General features: G+C 49.2%; 1 protein-coding gene across 2 annotated transcripts in view; it reads right to left on the minus strand.

Moving 5' to 3' along the window:
• Nucleotides 1–23,078, minus strand: part of DIP2B (disco interacting protein 2 homolog B) — a 182,019-nt gene that overhangs the window by 48,445 nt on the left and 110,496 nt on the right. Inside the window, exons 5-17 of one of the 2 annotated variants that reach the window (XM_084751453.1) lie at nucleotides 22,753–22,965; nucleotides 19,318–19,467; nucleotides 18,724–18,843; nucleotides 16,300–16,497; nucleotides 15,748–15,839; nucleotides 11,229–11,339; nucleotides 10,332–10,455; nucleotides 9,671–9,780; nucleotides 5,234–5,336; nucleotides 3,870–3,934; nucleotides 2,142–2,235; nucleotides 1,472–1,591; nucleotides 140–254 (exon numbers count right to left, since the gene is read on the minus strand). In XM_084751453.1, the coding sequence (XP_084607579.1) occupies nucleotides 140–254; nucleotides 1,472–1,591; nucleotides 2,142–2,235; nucleotides 3,870–3,934; nucleotides 5,234–5,336; nucleotides 9,671–9,780; nucleotides 10,332–10,455; nucleotides 11,229–11,339; nucleotides 15,748–15,839; nucleotides 16,300–16,497; nucleotides 18,724–18,843; nucleotides 19,318–19,467; nucleotides 22,753–22,965 (1,615 nt within the window). The remainder of the gene's footprint in view (nucleotides 1–139; nucleotides 255–1,471; nucleotides 1,592–2,141; nucleotides 2,236–3,869; nucleotides 3,935–5,233; nucleotides 5,337–9,670; nucleotides 9,781–10,331; nucleotides 10,456–11,228; nucleotides 11,340–15,747; nucleotides 15,840–16,299; nucleotides 16,498–18,723; nucleotides 18,844–19,317; nucleotides 19,468–22,752; nucleotides 22,966–23,078) is intronic. The other variant, XM_084751454.1, reaches the window with a different exon arrangement.

Here is a 23,078-nt window from a genome sequence, read left to right on the forward strand (position 1 = left end):
CGCAAAGGATTCAAAAGAGAAGCAGCATAGAAGAATAACTCACAAATATGAGATAAAAAGAATTAAAGTAAAATTTCAGTCCCAAGGCGTACTGCCGGCAAGAAGAGGAAGGACACTAGCAGCGGGTGGCGAGCGGTACCTTCGGATGGCTACGGTCATGGCCTCGGCAGACGTGGCGCATGGACAGATGGCCTCAGGCTTCAGCCCGTGGCTCTGGAACAGACTCAGGAAGGCGTCACAGGATGACACGGACCCTAAGGAGTTGGAACAGAGCAACCTGAAGCTGAGCCATTTCCCTCCCTGCAGGAGGCGAGCAGAGCGGGTGGCCTTCTTGTCTGTCAGAGCCCACCTTGTACATCGTCCATGCCACGCAGCTTGGGTGCCTGCCAGGTGGTGGACGCTGCTCATGAAGGCCATGAAAGGTCCCTGACAGTACTTACAGCCACAGTCTAGAAAGGCTACCCTACCGGGGACAGAGCAAGACTGGAGACAACACTGTAGGCGACGGACGGACATGCAGTCCCTCCTGCCCTAAGCGGTACACTGACTCCTCTGTGAGCTCTCCATGCGCGTTTTAAGGCAGGGCGATGAGCACGTTCACTGAGGAGTAAGAGCTTGCTTCCAAGTTTCACCTGAGTCTCCTACGTGGGGGACCAGCCTTTTGTGCTTATCCAGAAAAGCAGAAAGTACAGTATGATGTCTACAAGTTTCTTGCACATGCCCTTTATTTGTTGCTCGGAAGAAATTACCCATGTTCACACACCCAGTTAAATCAAGTCACTTGCCAACTCCTTCCACACAACGAGCCTCATGTGGAGAAAGAGCATTTAAATGGAGAGAGACGTGGCTTCAAGAAGCCTCTGTGTCCATCAGGGAATAAATAGATAAGCACATGTGGTGCATCTCTGAAGGACCACATGTCAATTCAAAGGACTGTGCCAACTGAGAGGACCCTATCATTGAGGACCAAACCCAGCAAGACTGCACTCATCAAAAGGGTGCAGAGCAGCAGACCTACAGAGACAGTGTGTGGAGGGGCTGGGCAGAGGGCAGTTAAAGAGCACTTGCTGCTCCTCACAGGGACCACGTGCTGTCCCCAAGGCAGCTCACAACCTCTAGTGTAACTCTAGCTCCAGAGGGTCGGACGCCCTCTTCTGGCCTCTGAGAAAATGTGCACACATGTGGCATATACTCATACACTTAAAAAATCTTTTTGTTTGTTTTCGTTTCTTCTGTAGTTTGAAACCAGGTTTCTCTGTGTAACCCTGCTATCCTGGAACTCACTCTAGACCAGGAGATCCACCTGCCTCTGCCTCCAGAGTGCTGAGATTAAAGGTGTGACCACAACCAGGTGAAATGGGCAACTTTTGTGATATGTAAATTAGATCTCAACAAAGAGGTTGAAAACAGCAAGGGTTATAGAACAGGAGCAAAAGGCCTGGCCTGTCAGGATCCCACACCCAGTACTCACAAGGATTGGCTCCATCAGTGACAATTAGCATCCGGAGAGAACTCAGGCTCACGTCCCTTTGGTCCCGGTGTGCCATCATGGCCCAGTGTAAGTCTCGACACTTCACTAGTGCGACTTTGGCTACAGAGTCAAAGGGGACGGAGTTATGACATACATCCGTATGTATGGGGCATATGCTAAATTGGGACATAAATCTCATATATTACAGTATTTACATCACATATTTACAGTATGTAAAACATTTTACTGTTTTAGTAATGGTTTTCACTTGGATGAAAAATTTACAAGTTTAAAAAAGATGGTGTGAGCGTTTCAGAAGAAGCAAGACACTGAAGGTCACAGCATCTCAGCCAAGGGGACTCAGAGCAGCCCAGCATCCAATGGAGCCAACTATGGCTCAAGCTCTGGAGAACTTGTCTTTATTTGTAAGAAAGGGCACAGTGATTAACGCAAACTGCTTACCTACTACAACAACTCCAAACTTTGGTAAGCCGCCAGGATAGAGAAATGTTTGACTCCATCCAGGCCATGCTTCCAATAGTCTCATTATTAGTGTGTGTGTGTGTGTATGTGTGTGTGTGTGTGTGTGTGTGTGTGTGTATGAGAGAGAGAGAGAGAGAGAGAGAGAGAGAGAGAGAGAGAGGGAGAGAGAGAGAGAGAGATAGATTACCTTTGTGTGCATGGACTCTTTGCACCCAAGAGAGAGGACAGGTCTTCATAACAGAGTAGGGTACACTAATTGTATGCATTTTATTTATTACATTCTGAAAAACAGAAACATAAATAGCTATCAATACAAAGCATGTATTCAGCAAGATAAAGTTGTCTTGACATTCTGCTAGCAATGTTACTCAAGCCCACTTTTCCAGAAAATACTTGAGGTACAATCAGGATTCGGAAGTGTCTCTGGGAGGCATGCTCTTACCCAGGTTCTCTTCCAGAGCATTACAGTGGTGAGTACACTGTCCACGCATGGATATACATATATGTAACTTCAGAAACAGAAGTATTTTACATGAAAGGCATCATAGTATACATAAATCTGCCACTTGCTGTTTTCACTTCTGAGGTTTCGTGGATAAACCTATGCACCTCAGAGCAAGAGAACTATCCAGCTCTGTGTGTGGCTGTGCACACTCCACAGCACTGTGAGGTCGTCAGCAGTGTGAAGGGATGTACTTGTCCTCACGGCCATGGCCACCGTATACCACTCTTTCTCAGGATCTTGCTGGGACACAATGTCACCTGCTTCTGAAGAGTTGCAGGGACTTCCAGGCTGCTCCCCACCTAGTGCTCCCTGGTGCTCCTGCTGGCCACATGCTACAGGGTCGGGGGGAGGGGATGAAAACCAACAGCACTGCAGAGCAAAAGCTTAGTTCCCCAGTTCCTTACAGTTGACTGTTAATAAAGACAGAGCTGACAGAACTAAGGGCCAGGCAACCCCAGAGACCTGTGTGCACAGTAATCAAGTCTGTGAGACGCTGCTGGGATGAGATGGGCTCACTCTACAGTGTACCTGGCTTGGAACTTGCCTAGGCCATGCTAGGCCTGAACTCACGGCCGTTCTTCGCCTCGGCCGCCCACGGGTGGGATTTTCGGTTTCAGCCACCACCCCAACTAGGCCTGAGTACTCAGACCAGCCACCCGCTCACCCTTTACATGACCCTGCCTACACGGCCCAGCCCCAGCCCCTCCCCTGTCCCCAAGCTTACGTTCAGGAATAAAGGTTCTACCTACGTTTGGATTCTAGGGAGAAGACCTCACATAGTTTTTAAATTTGCTTTGTCAACTTCTGATTTAAAAAAGATGTAAGTAGAAATGCAAGGACTATAGCCCTTCTCACCGGGAGGGGGTCCGAGGCGAAGGGGCTTTTCCTCCTGCTCTTTCTTCACTTTCCCTGGTGGAGGCCTAGACCATCTAAGGAGATCAGACTAGATGCTAGCTCTTATTTTTTGTTTTTTAATTATTCTGCTGGTGTGTGTGTGTGTGTGTGTGTGTGTGTGTGTGAGTGTGAGATCCTGTAGAACTAGAGCCACAGGTGTTCATAAGTGGCCTGCCTGATGTGGGTGCTAGGAGCAGAACACGGGTCCTTAGGAAAAACAGCGCGTGCTTACTGTGCGCTGTCTGCAGGCCAAGATAGGGTTTCTTATGTTAAGCACTGCTGCCTGGGTTAGCTGGGAGCCAGCTGTTGGGCCTCCTGTCCCTACATCCAACCTCACACTGGACCACACTATTGTCCCTGGCTTCCCACAGACCTGGGGCTCTAAGCTCAGGTCTCCATGCTTGTGTGCCCTCCGGATATTTTGGGAGGTTCAGTTGCAAAGCCCGAGAGACATGCTTGTTACAGAGCCTGTGCCTCAAGCGCATGGTACTGTAAAGGCCCGACTGAGCCGCTTACCGCAAACATGCCGTGCCACAGCCCAGCATCCTTCTTAAAGTCTAAGACATTTACCACGGTTTCTCCTAGAAAAGATGGAAGGAAACAGAAGGAGAGCACAGTCAGCAGGAAGCGACAATCCCGTTCTTGCCCCTACCAAGCAGTCGGTGCTTTTGGAAAAACAATTAGAGATCAGAGTCTCCTGGGGGCCAAGACCCCTGCAAACTGGCTGGATGGTGGTGACAGCGCGGTGTGGTCACAGAAGAGACACTAAGGTGGAAACCCTTTAGCACTTAAGGACAGCATTCATGATTTTTTTCCTTGTGAAATAAGGAACATGTGTTTGTTTTAGAAGCTGTAATTTTCACAAATATATGTAAAAAGGATACTTCCTAGAAGAACATAAAATATTGCTCCATATAACAATCTATGTATACAGATGTCCTTTTCTAGATATATCTACAGACGGATTGTCAACATGATAAAACAAGCCTACACAAGCCTATACCTAACTGTTTTCACTCAATGATCGACTTCTCCATGTGTCTGACATCCATGGACCTGAACTTCAGCGCCCCGCAGCCAAACCTCTGTGTGAGCATGCCGTAACCTGACTGGAGCCTGTGTGTGGCGCTCTGATTGCACTCATACATTCATATGCACATATTTTAAATGAGACCAGAATGCCACTCTGAAAGGCACCCAGTCACCTTTCCCTCTGCAAAGGGAAATGAAACACTGAAAATTTAACATTGTGAAAAACATCTGGGAGGAAATACTGCAGCTCTAGCTGGCGGCCCAGCCTGTGACTCTAGCACCAGAGGCCCGAGTCGGAGGCCAGCCTGGGCTCTTATGCGATATATACTTACATACCCAAAACTGTTACATTGTTGGGTTTTTGTTTTTAAATGTAGCTCAGGCTGGCCTAGAATTCACTATGTATCTGAGGCTGGCCTCAGACTGACGCTTTCTGCCTGTGTTAGGACCACGGCTGTGGCCCGTGCCACCTGGTTCACAACGCTCTTGGCATTAACCTGTGCCTTTGGGGCTGGGTCCTTGGGCTGTATGCATTTAGCTAGAAGGCCTCCATGGGAAGATGAAGATATACAAGACGCCACAGCTGACAGCCATGGTCTGACGGAGGGTTTCTATTCATGTACTCCAGAAATCATACTGTGTACATCTGGCTGCTCTAGAAGTTTATTTAAATTACAGGACTTTTTTTTTTTCTTTCTGTTTTAAAGAAGGCAAAAGCAAGCCAAGAATGTCTCCTGGAACATTTCCCTCTGAATTTGGTCATTAAATGGAGTCCAGTCTCCAAGTGGGCGCTCAGAGTCACACGAATCTGCAGCTAACAATGAGGGTAGTCATGGGGGAGGTCTGACCTTCGGAATAACTGCAGGCCTGTGACAGAGCCTGGCAGTGAGACAGCATCGCGAGCCGGGACACTGTGACTCCCATCACACTGCCTTCTTTGCTTGTTTTATACTAGAGAAACAAAACAGAAACAAAACCGTAAGAAGCACAATAAGATGGGTTATTATCAACGACAACGAAATTCTGAGCCCAAATCTAGACAAAGCATCACAATGGGCTTGATTTTCTGTGCCACACGGGAACATTCAAGGCTCTGCGCTCGGACCTCAAGCTCCAGCCAAATCCAGCCCAGGCTAGAGAACAAGGCAGCCCAACGGAGCAGCTGGGGAAAGACCTCAAAGGTCAGTCACTCATCAGTGTGCTGTGCTCACCAGGATCACTGGAGCCAAGGGACTGGATCTGTGTGGACAGAAGCATGATGCCAGCCACAGTCACACCTCGGCACCAAGCGGGTGGCTCCAGTCAGACACCTTCTGCAGAAGGCTGACGTGTCTGTATGCAACCTATGCATTTCTTCCTGCAAACCCAGGCTTATCTTTGGGCTGCCTGTGAAACCTAACACAACGCTAATGCCGTGTGCACGGCTGCCGGGCTGCACTGAGTGAAGGCCTGGAACACGGAACCTGCAGATTCAGAACAACACCTGCAGGCTCAGCACAGCTCTGCAGAGAGAGGTGTGGAAGATACAGTTCCGAACTGGGGCTGGAGTTCAAAGCGTGGCCAGCTGCATAAGACACTAGGCCTGATACCTCAGCATTGCAGAAGCACCAGCCCCGGAAGGCACGGCCCCTCAGGTGCAGCAGGCCCTACGTTCCTGTAAATGGCCCCACTTTCTTTTGTCCTCAGTGCCAATCCAAGTTTTTTTTTTCCCAAGCTCATCACCTTCCTAATGTCAGATCAGAAAGAAACTTTGTACAATTTACTCAACAGATCTTTGCCCGCCTGACTTCCTTGCTCTTGTCTCTGTCTTTCCCTCACATTGCTTTGACTGCCTCTGAGTAGTTTTTTCTCCCTCTCAATGACACAAGGACTCATAATGTAGCTCAGGCTTGCTGCAACTTGTGCCTTGGACTCTCACGAGCTGTCTTACTCAGAAGCACCTCTGACGATTCCTTACATGCTGACACTCCTGAGGACTCCCACCCCCTTTCCACCCTCACGTCATGAGGGTGTTGCCTCCTTGCTGACTCCTGCCTCTCAGTCACAGCATGAATACCCTGCTGGAGTGCTCTAGACACGGGAAGCACGCTACAACACTGCAATCCATCCCTACCTCCATGCTGACAGCTCTCTCTGTATGTAATTTCTTTCTTTAAAAAAAAAAAAAAGATTTATTTATTATTATATATACAGTGTTTTACCTGTATGTCAGAAGAGGGCACCAGATCTCATTACAGATGGCTGTGAGCCACCATGTGGGTGCTGGGAATTGAACTCAGGACCTCTGGAAGAGCAGGCAGTGCTCTTATCCACTGAGCCATCTCTCCAGCCCTCTTTCTTTCTTTTTCAGACAGGGTTTCTCTGTATAGCCCTGGCCATCCTGGAACTTACTCTGTAGACCAGGCTGGCCTTGAACTCACAGAGATTGGCTTGTGTCTGCCTTCTGAGTGCTAGGATTACAGGCGTGCGCCACACACTGCCTCACTCTTTCTGTACTTTCGATTTAACTGAAGGTTCTGCCATACACCCAGGTGCCCACATGAGGACTATGAGTGGTTTCTGCCTTCTCTCCTCATGATCAAGTCACCAAATCCGGCTTGCTTGACTTCCCTACCATCTTTCAGCCCTATCTACCCCTCCCTTACCCTTACTCACTCCCATTAGCTTTGGCTCACATCAGTACCTTGTAAGGGGCCATGGCTGGATAGATGGCTCAGAATCAAGAGGACTGGCTGCTCTTACAGAGGGCCTAGTTTCGTTCCCAGCACCCACATCACAACTGTCTGGAACTCCACGTCCAGGGGATCTGATGGCATCTTCTGGCCTCTGTGGGCACTGCACAGACATGGTTCACTTATGGGCACTCAGCAAAACGCTCACACACATAAAATTTACGGGGGTTGAAACCAACCAAAACCTAAAACCTAGCTGCCCTTTATAGTCCAGCCAATCTAGGTAAATCTTTTTTTTAAACTTTATTATTATTCATGTGTATGATGTGGGGGAACACATATACATGCTACAGCACGAGTGTGGAGGTTGGAGGACAAGCCTAGAGCTGGTTCTCTCCTTGTGCCTGTGTGTGAGTTTTGAGCGGCAGGTGCTTCCCTGCTGAGCCGCCCAGCTGCCCCCCCCCCCAGATCTTTTATATACTAGAGCTGTTCTCATTCCCTCCTGCTTCCAACTCACTAGCAGAATCCTGTGGGTAACAGGATGCTCTCAAGCAAGTGGACCCTAAATAGCAGGGTACAGTCTTGCAATGCAGTGCACAGTAGGTCTACAGGAAGCCGGAGCGCTAAGCTAGGGTGCATGATAAAGACCCAGACTACAGCCCAGATCACCGAGATGGGAGAGCAGCAGCTCAGGGAACCAGCAGCTTGTTTCCGGGATGGGGAATGATGCCCCATGTTTGCATGGACAGAGACACTGTAGCTCCACGCTGAGTGGGGCTCTCCCCGCCTTTAAAGCTACGCTCTCTGCAGTCAGCACCATGCAATCCTCCTTCATGGCCAAAGCTAGTTTAGGTTTACCTACACTTGTTCTTACAAGAGCTTTCAGGACACATTGTACCCCAAGCCTTTTAAACTTTTTACTGGATGAGCTTACTCATTAATTTAGCAATTAGCTGGTGAGACCCAAGAGGCTGTAGAGGAGAAGGCACAGCATCAGAGGCTCAGATTGTGACATGGCCTTTGCCAGTGGCCAAAGTTTGTGGTTCAGTCTCCTTGTCCATAGCACAGACGGGTTTTTGGTTCGGGTTTTTTGTTTTTTTGTTTTTTGTTTTTTGTTTTAAGACCAGGCTGGCCTTGAACTCACATGATCTGCCTGCCTCTGCCTCCCGAGTGCTGGGATTAAAGGAGTGTAGCACCATGCCTACCTTATGTTATTTCCTTAATTATAGGAGGGGCACTCACACCATGACATGCATGTGCAGGTCAGGGGACAACTCGTGGGAGTCAGCTCTCGCCTTCTACCATGTGAGTTCCAGGGACAGAGCTCAGGGCTCTTGAGCTTGGTGGCAAGCATCTTTACCCACTAAGCCACCCCCTGACCCCACGGAGCAAACTTCCAGATGAACCTAGTCACTCATTGCCACGCTCATTGGCTAGTGTGTCACCCTCATCACAAACAGAACACTCAGCCTGAAACAGCACCTCTCCATCACACCTCTCCTTCCAAGACTCGGGGAGCACTGCAGAAAAGGGGGTGGGTGGGAAGACAGTCAGAACCGGGCTGGAGGACCACATGGACAATGTTTCCTGACAGTAGGGCAGGTGCACATATGAACTCACAGCCGTTATGACAGCGTGAACAAGAACGGCTCACGCCCAGGCCAGACAGAATGCCAGCATGGAGAGGCAAGGCGGGCATTTCCAGGCTGAGGAGCTATTGGTAACTGATGGCGCTGTGAACAGGAGAGTCAATCTTCTTAAAGGTATGCCCCCAACATCCCCTGGAGGCTCACCACATTCCAGTGGAAGGCCAAACATCCAAGAGCATACAGGAGGCACAAACTGTACCTGGTGAGTTTAAAATTAAAAGAAGAAGAAGAGGAGGAGGAAGAGGAAGAGGAAGGGGAAGCAGGAGGAGGAGGAGGAGGAGGAGGAAGAAGAAGAAAGAAGAAGAAGAAAGAAGAAGACGAAGACACAAATTTGGGTGGGTAGGAAGAGAGGGCTCATTTGGGAATTCAGGGAGGTGATGAATGTGATCAAAATACAGTGTACAGCACTGACAGAGCTAACTTTATAATGAGACTAAGTCACTGCTAAAGTGAGGAAAACAAAACAATGTAATAAAAATCTCAAACCTCTCTGGGTATTTACAGGAACTAAAGTGAACTGAAGGTCTCCGCTGAGTGCTGTGCAGGCAGATTGAGCGTGAGGCCCTGCCTGCAGTCAGTCAGGTTGCCACACTGACCTTCAACACCAAGCCCTTTGCTTAGTTGGTTTTTTTTTTTTTAGATCTCTGCTTCTTTTAAGCACAACTTATTTCCTCTCATTCTGTAGGTTTGGTGTCTTCCCCTTTCTCCTGACTGAGGGTCACAGCGACTCCTCACCCTCGCTCCTGGCTGTGTAGTACTTTACGTCTGGGTACCTAGTCTCCTCCTAACCCCTAAGCTGCAAGTCTGCGATAAACCCCAACCCTGCCTCAAAATCTAGCTTTAACAGAGGGTCCACTACACGTCATCCACAAGGCTAAATACTTCCCAAAACAGGGAAATCTGCTAACACTCACTAACACGGCACCTGAGGTCAAGGACAGCCAGGACACACGGCCTCGCTTACCTCTATGTACGCTGGCTCCGTGCCCGCCGGTGAGATGTGTGGCTGCCAGTCTTTGGGAGGCTTCGAAAGGTACTTGGAATCTGTTACAACCCACTTGAGCCGAGGCCAACCTACATCAAACCAGAGTGGGAAGTGAATGCCCGTGCCACCACCGAGGCACCTCACACTGAACAGTCGCCTTAAATGTCAAGAGAGCACAGAAAGATAATGTCCAATCAGCAGCAAAACACTTAATTTCTGTTACGTTTTAGTGATAAATCACCAACTATAGATTTTTCAGGAGAGCACTCAGGCGCTGTGCTGACCGCAGGCCTGGGCGTCCCTCACCAGCTGACAGCCACGGAGCTCCGCCGACTGTGCTTTAACGCACACAAGGGTGGCCAGCCTTGCTACCCAGTAGCACAGAGGGTAGCAGCGCGGCTGTCGACACGGACAGACTGGCTTCGGAGTCACTGCTTCGCCATTCATTAGCTGGGATTTTGAAATTCTGTTTCTCAATTTCTAACTGGAAAATGGGGATAATCACTGTGCCTATCTATATCAAATAGCTGAGAAAACAAAACAAAACACTGGGAGCCCTTAGTTGTTACTCTATTAACATTCTAACTAAAGTGCTCAGCTGTGACTTTCAACTGGTAATCTGTTTATGACTACTCCTCACCTTTAAACTGTACAATCTCTCCATTCTGGGTTTTTGGCAGGCCCTTCAGACAAATTTCACTGGTGAGCGCTAAGGCAATCCCACAGCTCCCCAGCAGGAAGCCAATCTGCTGTCCTCCGGCGTCCTGTGGAGACAGGGTCAGGGTGTGAGCTGGTCAGCGTGAGCCCAGCGTGCTCTGGACCAGCACCCAGAGATGCCCCAGCACCACCCACCGTGGCATGGAGCGGAGACAGATGGCCCGGGCTCCAATTAATCTCTGCATGGCTTAAGGGCAAGCAGAGGCCGCTGCAGCCAGCACTGTGGACGGAGCGGCCTTCTAGCACTGTGACCACTCTGGCTCTCGGCTAGTGAGACCCACTCTACAAGCTCTCCTCTCCTCTCCCTAAGATCTCAGAGCCAGGCAAGTCAAGCCAGAACACCATAAATAATGCAAATGAGTACGAAAGCCCATATTTCCAGACAATTACACCAAATTCATATACTCCTTTACTCTTCTGTTTTAAAGGAAACAGATTTTAACCTCAAGCAGCAGCAGCAAACGCAAGGTAAGACGCCCTCTGGAGGTCCACATGCCGCCTGCAAGCCCAGCCGGCTGGAGGATGCCTCCCGGTTCCCTGGAACACAGATACTCCACCCATCCACTAAAATGTCTTCAACCTCACTGAGTTTTCTTTCTTTTTTGGCTTTTCAAGAAAGGGTTTCTCTGTGTAGCCCTGGCTGTCCTGGAACTTCCTTTGTAGACCAGGATGGCCTCGAACTCACAGTGATCCACCTGCCTCTGCCTGGGATTAAAGGCGTGCGCCACCACCACCTGGCAATCACATAGCTTCTAGTGTCCCTGAGTCAGGGCAGTGCCTCCTGTTTCACAGCGAAGGACATTTAACACCGCAGTGTTACCTTTCTGGTCAGGGGTACTTCTATGGGCACTGGAATCACTTCTGCCAGAAGACAGCCGTAAAAAGCCACCATAAACATGACTGGGTCGTTGTTGGGATAAACCAGGGCAACCTAAAATTCACAGAGACATTCAACAACAGTGGCCACAGACTGATTAACTCACACCTAACTTTGTACATGAACAGAAGAAATCAAAACAATTTAATAGCTATTTGTTCTGAAGGAAATGAAGTGATGAAGAAGGACAAAACAGCCTGGTGAGAGTACCCCCCATGGGACAAAACAGCCTGGTGAGAGTACCCCCCATAGGACAAAACAGCCTGGTGGGAGTACCCCCCATAGGACAAAACAGCCTGGTGAGAGTACCCCCCATGGGACAAAACAGCCTGGTGAGAGTACCCCCCATGGGACAAAACAGCCTGGTGAGAGTACCCCCCATAGGACAAAACAGCCTGGTGAGAGTACCCCCCATGGGACAAAACAGCCTGGTGAGAGTACCCCCCATAGGACAAAACAGCCTGGTGAGAGTACCCCCATAGGACAAAACAGCCTGGTGAGAGTACCCCCCATAGGACAAAACAGCCTGGTGAGAGTACCCCCATGGGACAAAACAGCCTGGTGAGAGTACCCCCCATAGGACAAAACAGCCTGGTAGGAGTACCCCCCTAGGACAAAACAGCCTGGTGAGAGTACCCCCCATGGGACAAAACAGCCTGGTGAGAGTACCCCCCATGGGACAAAACAGCCTGGTGAGAGTACCCCCCATGGGACAAAACAGCCTGGTGAGAGTACCCCCCATAGGACAAAACAGCCTGGTGAGAGTACCCCCCATGGGACAAAACAGCCTGGTGAGAGTACCCCCATGGGACAAAACAGCCTGGTGAGAGTACCCCCATGGGACAAAACAGCCTGGTGAGAGTACCCCCCATGGGACAAAACAGCCTGGTGAGAGTACCCCCCATGGGACAAAACAGCCTGGTGAGAGTACCCCCATGGGACAAAACAGCCTGGTGAGAGTACCCCCATGGGACAAAACAGCCTGGTGAGAGTACCCCCCATGGGACAAAACAGCCTGGTGAGAGTACCCCCCATGGGACAAAACAGCCTGGTGAGAGTACCCCCATGGGACAAAACAGCCTGGTGAGAGTACCCCCCATGGGACAAAACAGCCTGGTGAGAGTATCCCCCCCCCCGTGGTTATACTATATATTCTGGAGGCCGGGGGGGGTAGCTCAGTGAGCTTTTGCCTCACATAAGGCCTCATCTGCAATCCCCAGTCACACCGAAAAGCAAAGCCAAACTTAATAAAATTTACTCATTTTGAGAAATAAAAATGTAATTGATCATCAGTATAGAAACCTGCTTCCTTTAACTTGAGGTGTGACTCAGGAGTAAAGAGCTCCGCCCTTGTGCTAACTCCTCAGGGAGCTGGAGGCGATGGCCTTAGTGCAGGCAAACGCCATGAATGTGGTAGACGCTTGTGACAGAGCAGCCCGTACAGCTGTGCAACACTTGGGGAGCACCTGCAAGCCTTAGCCAACTCAGTCACCCTGGGACCACAGACAGGCCTGCTCAGACCCAAGTCACCCGACAGGCAAGTGTGAGCATGACAGGATCTGGTCATGTATGAACAACTTGACTCATTAACACAAGATCAGCAAGGAAAACACTGAAAGCCTTGTTGTTCCAGTCTGTGACCTCATCCTCTCCACTCCTCATCACTGTGACCTCATCCCCTCCCTCCCACTCCACTCCTCATCACTGTGACCTCATCACCTCCCTCCCACTCCCCTCCTCATCACTGTGACCTCATCCCCTCCCTCCCACTCCACTCGTCATCACTGTGACCTCATCCCCTCCCTCCCTCTCCCCTCCTCATCACTGTGACCTCATCCCCTCCCTCCCACTCCCCTCCTCATCACTGTGACCTCATCCTCTCCCTCCCACTCCCCTCATCACTGTGACCTCATCCCCTCCCTCCCTCTCCACTCCTCATCACTGTGACCTCATCCCCTCCCTCCCACTCCCCTCCTCATCACTGTGACCTCATCCCCTCCCTCCCACTCCACTCGTCATCACTGTGACCTCATCCCCTCCCTCCCTCTCCCCTCCTCATCACTGTGACCTCATCCCCTCCCTCCCACTCCCCTCCTCATCACTGTGACCTCATCCTCTCCCTCCCACTCCCCTCATCACTGTGACCTCATCCCCTCCCTCCCTCTCCACTCCTCATCACTGTGACCTCATCCCCTCCCTCCCACTCCCCTCCTCATCACTGTGACCTCATCCCCTCCCTCCCACTCCACTCGTCATCACTGTGACCTCATCCCCTCCCTCCCACTCCCCTCCTCATCACTGTGACCTCATCCCCTCCCTCCCACTCCACTCCTCATCACTGTGACCTCATCCCCTCCCTCCCACTCCCCTCCTCATCACTGTGACCTCATCCCCTCCCTCCCACTCCACTCCTCATCACTGTGACCTCATCCCCTCCCTCCCACTCCACTCCTCATCACTGTGACCTCATCCCCTCCCTCCCACTCCACTCCTCATCACTGTGACCTCATCCCCTCCCTCCCACTCCACTCCTCATCACTGTGACCTCATCACCTCCCTCCCACTCCACTCCTCATCACTGTGACCTCATCACCTCCCTCCCACTCCACTCGTCTCACCGTCACTGCAGCACTTGCTCCTCGATAGGTATTTGCAGATTAGCATTTAGAGTCTAACATATAACTAGATTTGTCTTAATCTTTGTTTCTTGTTATTTTTCATTAGTTTGCGTGTGAGTGCAGGGGGCTGCCATATGCATACGTGCTGAAGGACTATGTTCACATCTCCCTCCACCGCGACTTCCAGGGATGGAGCGTGCAGCAATCCTCTACCCTATGAGCTCTGGCCCCTCTATCCCTGGACTCCTGTTTCCTCTCGGTCAGCAATCAGATTCTTAAAGTCACTCGAAAGCTGAGTTCAGTCTGAAGCCGGATTCAGTAGTAGCCGTGGAAACCTCAGTGTCAGTTTGTATAAGCACAAAGCCACACTTTACCTACTGCTGGCCACTGTCAGAGCATTTTAAAGAGTTAGTTGGGGGGCCAGAGCTAGCTCAACAGACAGAGGTGCTCGCTGCCAAGCCTGAGGACCTGAGGTCCTCTGCCCTCTGCCCTCCACATGAACATACATATTTACACAAGTAAATAAATGTGAAAAGTATTTTTAAAGGTTAGTTTAAGAGATCCAGCGATCAATAGCCTGCTAAAAAGAAAGCTGGAGCCAGTGAGACGGCTCAGTGAGCAAAAGCCATGCATTGCAAGCCCGCTGGCCTGGGTCTGATGCTGGGCGGGAACAAGAACCAAGTCCTGAGAGTTGTCTTAAGACTCCATAAGCCCCTTCCCAAACACATATATTAACCCATAAAACTGTTGTTTCACCCTACACATGACAAATAAGCAGTAATGGTGAATAGTAGGAAGAAATCATATTCAGTATATTATAAACAGCAAAAAACCTTCAAAATAAAAAAAAAAAGTCACTTCTAATTAAGAATTAAATGAAACATTATCAATTTGCTTTTTCTTTTCTTTTTTGGACAATTTATTTATTTATTACATATACAGTGCTCTGCCTGCATGTACACCTGCAGGTCAGAAGAAGGCATCAGATCACATTATAGATGGTTGAGAGGCACCATGTGATTGCTGGGAATTGAACTCAGGGCCTCTGGAAGAGCAGCCAGTGCTCTTAGCCTCTGAGCCATCTCTCCAGTCCCTCAATTTGCTTTTTCAATGTAAAAAAAATTACCTTTCTTGTCTATGTGAAATGACAGGAAGTCGCCTTTAACAATTTTATGAGCTAGTTTTTTTAAAAATTTATTTTATGTATATGAATGCTCTATCTGTATGCATACGTGCATGTCAGAATAGATCATCAGATCATATTATAGATGGTTGTGAGTCACCATGTGGTTGCCGGGGATTGAACTCAGGACCTCTGGAAGAGCAGACAGTGCTCTTAACCACTGAGCCATCTCTCCAGCCCTATGAGCTAGTTTTATACAAAGATTTGAGTCAACAGAGTACTTACTTTCAGATTTAATTTCTTATTTTGTTACCTCAAATTACCAATAAGCAGCTCCAGACAGAGGCCTGCAGCGTGGCACAGACGCACGGCGCCTGGTACACCGAGCTGGACTGTAGGACTCGAAAGTGCTTGTTTTGTCTAAGAGTAAGAGCTGTGCTGCAGCTGGAAAGGAGCTCGGTGGCTGATGTGCTGGCCCAGGGCCCTCTTCCCAGCACCTGCCTGTGCGCTCATAACATCAAGGGACCTGATGCCCCTTCTGGCATTCTTAGGGACCGAGCATATGTGAGGTACAGACACACATGCAGGCAACACGCCCACATACATTTGTAAAAGGTTATGTAAATCTTACCACTGTACATCAAAATCCCAGAGTGCATGTATTAGAAATAAATAAACATCACCTTTCTAAACAAAACAAAACAAAACAAAACCCAATTACCCTGTCTCCAGGTTTCAACACAGGCTCATTTCTGGTCCCCAGTTTATTAAGCAGTGTGTAAGCCAACTTTAAACTTCTGCTCCACAACTTTCCTGGGAAAAGAAAACAACAGACAGGAAAAATTATAGCCCACTTCAGACAGAGAGCACTGGACTCAGCTAGGACAAGGGCCACTGTCCCCAGAGGCTGAACGAGTCAGGTCTGCCCTGCCCAACATAGCAAGCCCTTCCTCAAGCAGCTTCTCAGTCCCTCTAAGGAGTCAGTGCTGCCCCGAGGCCAACACAACACCGATGACGAGCCTACGTCACAGTGTGGGTGCTTTTCCTCCTTTCTTTTTACAACAGGGTCTCACTGCGTAGCCTGGCTGACGGGAACTTACTCTGCAGACAAGGCTGGGTTCAGACTCAACAGAGAGCTGTGCATTTCTGCTTTCCAAGTGCTAGGTCATAGGTAACTGCTTGTTTCAGTTACATTCTGAGACACATGCAGGTGAGAGACAGGGAGAGCACTGCCCATGGACGGCCTCGGGGATGCCTAGCTCAGCAGACCCACCGTATGTGAGGGTGTAGACTGGCTTCCCAGTCACGTCCAGCCCGGTCAGGCAGGGGCACTTGGCTTGGGTTGAGCCCCATCGCTGCAGTGCAGACTCCAGTGCAGGAGGCCAGTTACAGATGACGCCCAGGGGCTCTCCCTTCACTGGGGTCACCTGGCGGCCCTCAGCCTTTGGCTGGTTGGGATCTGGCTGAGGTACTGTGGCAAAGGCAAGAAAATTAAGTAAGTCCATGGCCCCAACCCTGACCCCTGGCACATCCTTCTCAGTCTGACTTAGTCTCACATGGAAAAAGGACAACATTAGGACATCCATGACTCACAGAAATCTATGGCTCAGGAGGCAGGGGCGGGGACAGGGGGGTAACACACAGGAAAGAAGCTGAGGGAATATATGTTAGTTTTTTTTGTTTGGTTGGTTTTGGTTTTTCGAGACAGGGTTTCTCTGTGTAGCCCTGACTGTCCTGGACTCACTCTACAGACCAAGCTGGCCTTGAACTCATAAAGACCTGCCTGCCTCTGCCTCCTGAGTACTGGGATTACAGGTGTGTGCCACCACACCCAGCCTGAGGGAATGTTTTATACTCATTTATACACTGTAGATTTCTCTGCAGTGAACAAGCATAATTCTTTAAATCCTACATTTCTTTTGTTTATTGTTGGTTGGTTGTTTTTGTTTCTGAGGCAGGATCTCACTATGTAACTAGGTTGGCTTAGAACTCACTATGTAGACCAGGATGGCCTGGAACTCACAGAGATCCACATCTCTGTCTCCCACCATGTGCCGCCTTAGATTCTGCGTTCCCATAGAAGGAAAAATAATTTGCATATAGACTAAAATCAAGTGCTTGCTGTGTGGCAACTGTGTGCACGGAGCATGACAAACTGAGGGTGTAAACAAGCCCTCCCCACAGCCCAGAGACCAGGAGGCCAAGGCAAGAACAATCTCAAGTTCACGAGCGGCCAAGGAATGCCGACAAGACTCGTCTCAACAGAACACACAGAGGAAACAAGTGCTGCACATGCAGCTATGAAGTGTACTGGGCACAGACAGCAACAGTAATACCTCAGGTGGCGACACTCTCTGCTTATAGTTCCTGAAGGTGTAGTCACCCAGTGCCCATGCTGTCCTGAGTCTGCTATGTGCACACCCCTAGGGCATCCTGGAGCTGTGTGTGGGCCAGAGAGCTGGCTCAGCGGCTAAGAGCACTAGCTGCTCTTCCAGAGGACCCACACGTCAGCTAACAACTGTACAGAATTCCAGTTCCAAAAGATCTGATGCCTTATTCCAGCTTCACAGACATGAGGCATGAAAGTGGGACACATACACGCACACAGGCAAAACCCACACACGAAATAAATCAGTAGAGACAACCAACAATAAGAAAAAATGTTCGCTGTAACTCACTGTTACGATGGATTGTGGAACTTAAAATGTTTGACTCGTTCTCTTTTTAGAGTTAGCATACAAGCAGTGGGGTTCGTAGCGACATTTTATACATCTGTGTACATGTGTTGTTACACTTTGTTCTGTTCTGTTTTGTTTTGTTTTGAGACAGGGTTCTCTGTGTAGCCTTGGCTGTCCTGGACTCACTTTGTAGACCAGGCTGGCCTCGAACTCACAGTGATCTGCCTGCCTCTGCCTCCCGAGTGCTGGGATCACAGGCGTGCGCCACCATGCCCGGCCATGCACTTTGTTCTCGATCATCCTCCGCCTGCCCCGCCCCCCCACCCCCATCCCCCCACCCCCAACCTCCCATTTCTCTCCCACTGGGCTTCCTTCTCCCTCTAAATAGTCCTCACTTCTGCCTTCGCATCCTTAAAACTTCCCCCTTTCTTTGTAACCTGCGCACACACCTTTAAATCTAGATTGTGCAGGAGGACCACGCAGACTCCCTGCTTCTGGGATTGGCTTAGTTCCTCAGCTTAATGATCTCGACTCGGATGCATCTCACTGACATAAAACTTATTTCACTCCTTATTTTCCACATAATATTTTCTGACCCTTACAGACTTTAAGTTTAGTCTAAAGGTAAGAGGAACATCCAGGCGTGTTCCCTAAGGGACTGTACGCCTGGCAGGCAGCTTCCCAAGGAGCCTCAGGCACACACCTTCACACTTCCAAGGGATACTGGTGTTTCTCTTCTCCAGAACTGATCATTAGTCAAGGAAGTCTACTTACAGTTAGTAAGACTAGTCCCCGACTAGTCCATCGCTATTCTGCCGTGATTACAGCCTACTTCTAGGCTCAGGACAGCTCTGAGCTTCAGTCCTCCCTGACACCTGTGTCCATGAAACCTGACACACACTGAGTGCTGGGGAACAGCAAAACTTCAGCAAGAACCAGGCCACGCTCTGGCCTGACTGCACACGTCCACCGTGTGCTAACTGTGAAGGAGTGCATGCTTCCGGCCCTCTCACTACTACCTTCCACAATTTCTTCAGAGTCATCCACAAAAAATTCCTTTAAGGGAGGCCTTTTGGGTCGTTTCAGAGTATTGAGAAGCTGCTGGATTTTTGTGGACACTCTGCTGTTGACAGGAACACCTGTAAAGGAAAAATGGTAACTCCATTAAAATTCATTGAGCTTAATAAAGATATTTATTTTCTCAATTACCTCAAAAGACTTTCCTTCATTAAAGAAAAACTATTAAACTTTTTGTTATAATGAGACTGTGAAGGGTTAAAGCCTTGTTGACTGAAGGCTGTGGTTTCTCTTGCCCTCCCTCCCTTCCCTCTTCCCCATTCGACTCAGAAGCCACCGAACACACACAACGCAAGACACACACAGGGCTGCTCCGCACACACAGGGCTGCTCCGCACACACACAGCTGAACACTTCCCAGGCCTCCCCTTCTCTGCCCTGCTCTTTTCTTCCACACCTGGTTCACAGGACCTTCTGTGAAAGCCAAGTGGGAAAAGTGCGAAGAGGGACTCTGCAGCGTGGCTCTGCAGCTGGGACACCGGGAGGGGCTGCTGGGTTCATGCACACTCCCCAGCATGTGGCGAGGGGCACCGTACCATCAGCTGTGTCCATAAGGCTGGATCTGTTGGACCCTTTGTGCATGCCTTTGACGATGCCAGAAGGGGGCAGGTCAATGTTTGCGGGGCGAAGTGAGGAGGCAGAAGAAGAGGTAGTTGCAGTGACGTCAGGAGGAGCGGAGACATTCTCTAAGAGGGGGAAAAGCAAAACTTAGAATCCTACGGTATTGACAATAAAAGGACCACCTCTAAGTCTTTTCCTTTAGAAGGAATAAAAAGCACCAGCTATTTTGAAACAAACTTTAAAAAAAGATATTATTGTTGTTGTTGTTGTTGCTGTTATATTGTATGTGGTGTCTGTGTGTGGTGTCTGTGTGTGTACAGAGTGCACAACTGAAGACCAGCTTTTGGGAGCTGGCTGTGTCCGTTCACTGTAGGTCCCAAACATGAAACTCAGGCTGTGGGGCGAGCGCCTTGACCTGCTGCTCCATCTCACTGGCTCAGAAACAGACTTTTTAATCAAAGTCTAAGGTAAAGCAGAGCCTATCAGCTTTTCAAAATTATAGTTTTCAAGATTTGAGTAGCCTTAGTTGTTAGATCCAGTCACACAGACAACGTTTCTCAAAAACACTGTCTTCTGTATAGAATGGAGAGCAGAGATCCATGCTGTGAAAGTCACCTCAAAATGGGACCAGAGTGAGTGGTGCCCAACTTGCCGTGAGCTCTCTAGTTCCTGGGACACTTCATGCCACGGTTTACCTGGAATGTTTCCCCTGCTCCCAAAGCTTGACACGGTGGCTTAGACTGGGTCATTAGACCCATGTCCCCCAGGCTGGGAAATGAGGTAAGTTCCTTTCTAATTCTGCTAACACAGCCAAGCCCACACTGAGGTCGGACTTACTGCCAGGCACAGCTCTTTCTTGCTCTGAGTAGAGATTAACCCACAACTGCTACATTAAGAAAAAGCGCTTTTGAGCCAGGCATGGTGGCGCACGCCTTTAGTCCCAGCACTCAGGAGGCAGAGGCAGGCAGATCGCTGTGAGTTCAAGGCCAGCCTGGTTTACAAAGTGAGTCCAGGACAGCCAAGACTACACAGAGAAACTCTGCCTAAAAAAACAAAAAACAAAACAAAACAAAAAGACAACAACAACAATAACAACAAAAGTTCTTTTGAATTTTACTTTTTGAGATGGGGTCTCATCAGGCTGCCAGCTGGCCCTCCTCCTGAGTGCGGGGATCACAGTCACACCACCATGCCTGCCTAGTGAGGGGACTCTTAACACCGGGAGTGAACTCACGTGAGAAGTGAGTGGCGTAAGAAGAGAGCTACTGAACAAAGCTACACCACACACACAGAGCCTCTGAAGAGAAGGGACATTAGAGAAAGTAAGCCACACATGTAAAAATAGTGAAAAGCACTAGGGAAGGCCGAAGAGGGGGAACACAGTCGTGAGACCGACTGAAGAGAAGGGTTTCTGTGCTCCAAGGGCCTGTGCGCAGTGGTGCTACAAGTTTCATGCTTCTTAAAGCTTGGCACGTGCTGCTATGAGCCCACTGTGGTCTAGTGTGTCTAGAAAGGCAGTACGTTTGTGTGTGTGTGTCTCATGTACCTCAAACTACTTTGAATTTGTGATTCTTGTGCCTCTCAAGTCCTGGGATTACAGGTGTGTGCCAGCACAGCTGATGAGAGCTGTGTAGTCTCTCAAGTCCTGGGATTACAGGTGTGTGCCAGCACAGCTGATGAGAGCTGTGTAGTCTCTCAAGTCCTGGGATTACAGGTGTGTGCCAGCACAGCAGATGAGGGCTGTGTAGTCTCTCAAGTCCTGGGATTACAGGTGTGTGCCAGCACAGCTGATGAGAGCTGTGTAGTCTCTCTGACCCAGCATGTCCTGCAGGCAATTCTTGTAAGAGGGTAGCACTGGGTGTTATTTCATTGTCCAAAGTAAGGGAGTGGGAACTAAGCTAAGGCATACACTTTAAAATACACTTAAAAATCACAGAAGAAGAGGACTGGACAGATGGCTCAGAGGTTAAGAGTACTGACTTCTCCTCCAGAGGTCCTGAGTTCAGTTCCCAGCAACCACAAGGTGGCTCAGAGCCATCTATAATGTGATATGATGCCCTCTTCTGGCCTGAAGGTATATATGCAGACAGAACACTGTATACATAATAATAAATACATCTTTTAAAAAGAAAAAAAAATCACAAAAGCAGAGCATAATTGTAAGTGTATAAAAGATGCTCGTGACGCCTGTGAGTGCTGGGCCGACAGGCATTGCCCTGGGAGTCTAGTCTCTTTTAACAACGAGCAGGCATTACTTCAATACGGGCTAACATCCAAAAGCAGTAACTGTGTGAAATGGGCTCCGTAACTCAACTAAAACATTAACAGAAAGCAGGAAGTCATCCTAATAATGTAAAGTAGGTATCTGGATTTCCTTTTTGCAACCGGAAAAGCTCTTTTTTTAGATATATTCATCAATAAATGCTGCAGGCCACAGCTCAGTTGTTTGTTCTCTGTGACACAGTGATAAGGAACATGTGTGTCTTGCATGGCCGCCCTGGGAGGCTTGATACACGGCAGAGCAAAGAGTGTAGCCTGGTCACCATGGATGGCATGTGGCATTTTATGTGGCAATTATACCCATAAGCTATCTTTCTCAAAAATTATAACCTTAAATTTAAATTTTCCAGCCTTTTCTTTTCAGAAATCAAATTGAAATATTATATAAAGTGATAGAGAAAGGTGACATAGATGACAATTGAGACAATGCAATGTGACTGTAGTCAAGAAGAAAGGGCAACACATCAGACACAGCACAACGGCATGACAGGGTGACAGCACCTGCCAAGTACATATAGCAGGGACCTTAGGAAAACAACAACAGAACTCACAAATACAGAAAGCAGAGTCAAGCAACAGCTACGCTCCATGCAGCAGCAGCAGCAGCAGCAGCAGCAGCAGCAGCAGCAGCAGCAGCAGCAGCAGCTCACGGTGCCAACCATTGGCCTGTACACTGCCATGCAGCGATATCACAGCAGCAGCAATATAAAGCCAGTCTTCAGGCTAGGGACAAAGGCCTTGCTGACAATGGCTCAGTGTGGAATCTGCCCAGGCTAGACGTGTGTGCTTTATGAAATAGACAATTTCCTGGGAAATCCAAGGTGCTAAATCTTTAGCAGCTCTCGACATAGGGACCATTTCTTAGACTGGCGTTATAGTTTGCGGCTTCAGGACTGCTTACGGAAATAGACATGGCTTCAGGTGAGCAGCACTGGGTGTCACGAGTGCTGATGATGCTTATTACCCCGCCACATAGGTGCTGCCGGTGCTTCCTCTTCTGCCTCACTCACGGTTCCCTCTGATCATACTTTTAGGCCACATTGAAAGCTTAACACAATCATAAGTTGTTTCCTGGATACAGGATGCCACATGGGACATTACGTGGTTTCTAGGGTAGCTCCAACGCCTACCTATTCGAGTATTGGCAAACACATCAGCTAGAGACCCACTGGTTCCTTTGACCTCTCCGTGGGACAGCGTGGAAGATGCAGATGAAGATGTGGACGATCCCTGAACTGAGCGGTTGATCCAGGACTCGGCATTCTGCAAGCTTTGTTGCAAGGCAGCAGAGAGTGCAGCCTGGCGTCTCAGAGAGCCCTCATCTTCAGAGGCCGAAGATGTGTCTGTGTGGAATTAGAAAAAAAGAAGTCTCGATCCTGCCTTGAGCACAGACTTTTCAGTTCTTGCTCACTGCCTGCACACCCAGCAGGACACTAGCACTCTCAGGTTAGCTCAG

Source organism: Acomys minous, assembly GCF_964271855.1.
Source record: "Acomys minous genome assembly, chromosome: 12".
In the NCBI taxonomy this organism is placed as follows: Eukaryota; Metazoa; Chordata; class Mammalia; order Rodentia; family Muridae; genus Acomys; species Acomys minous.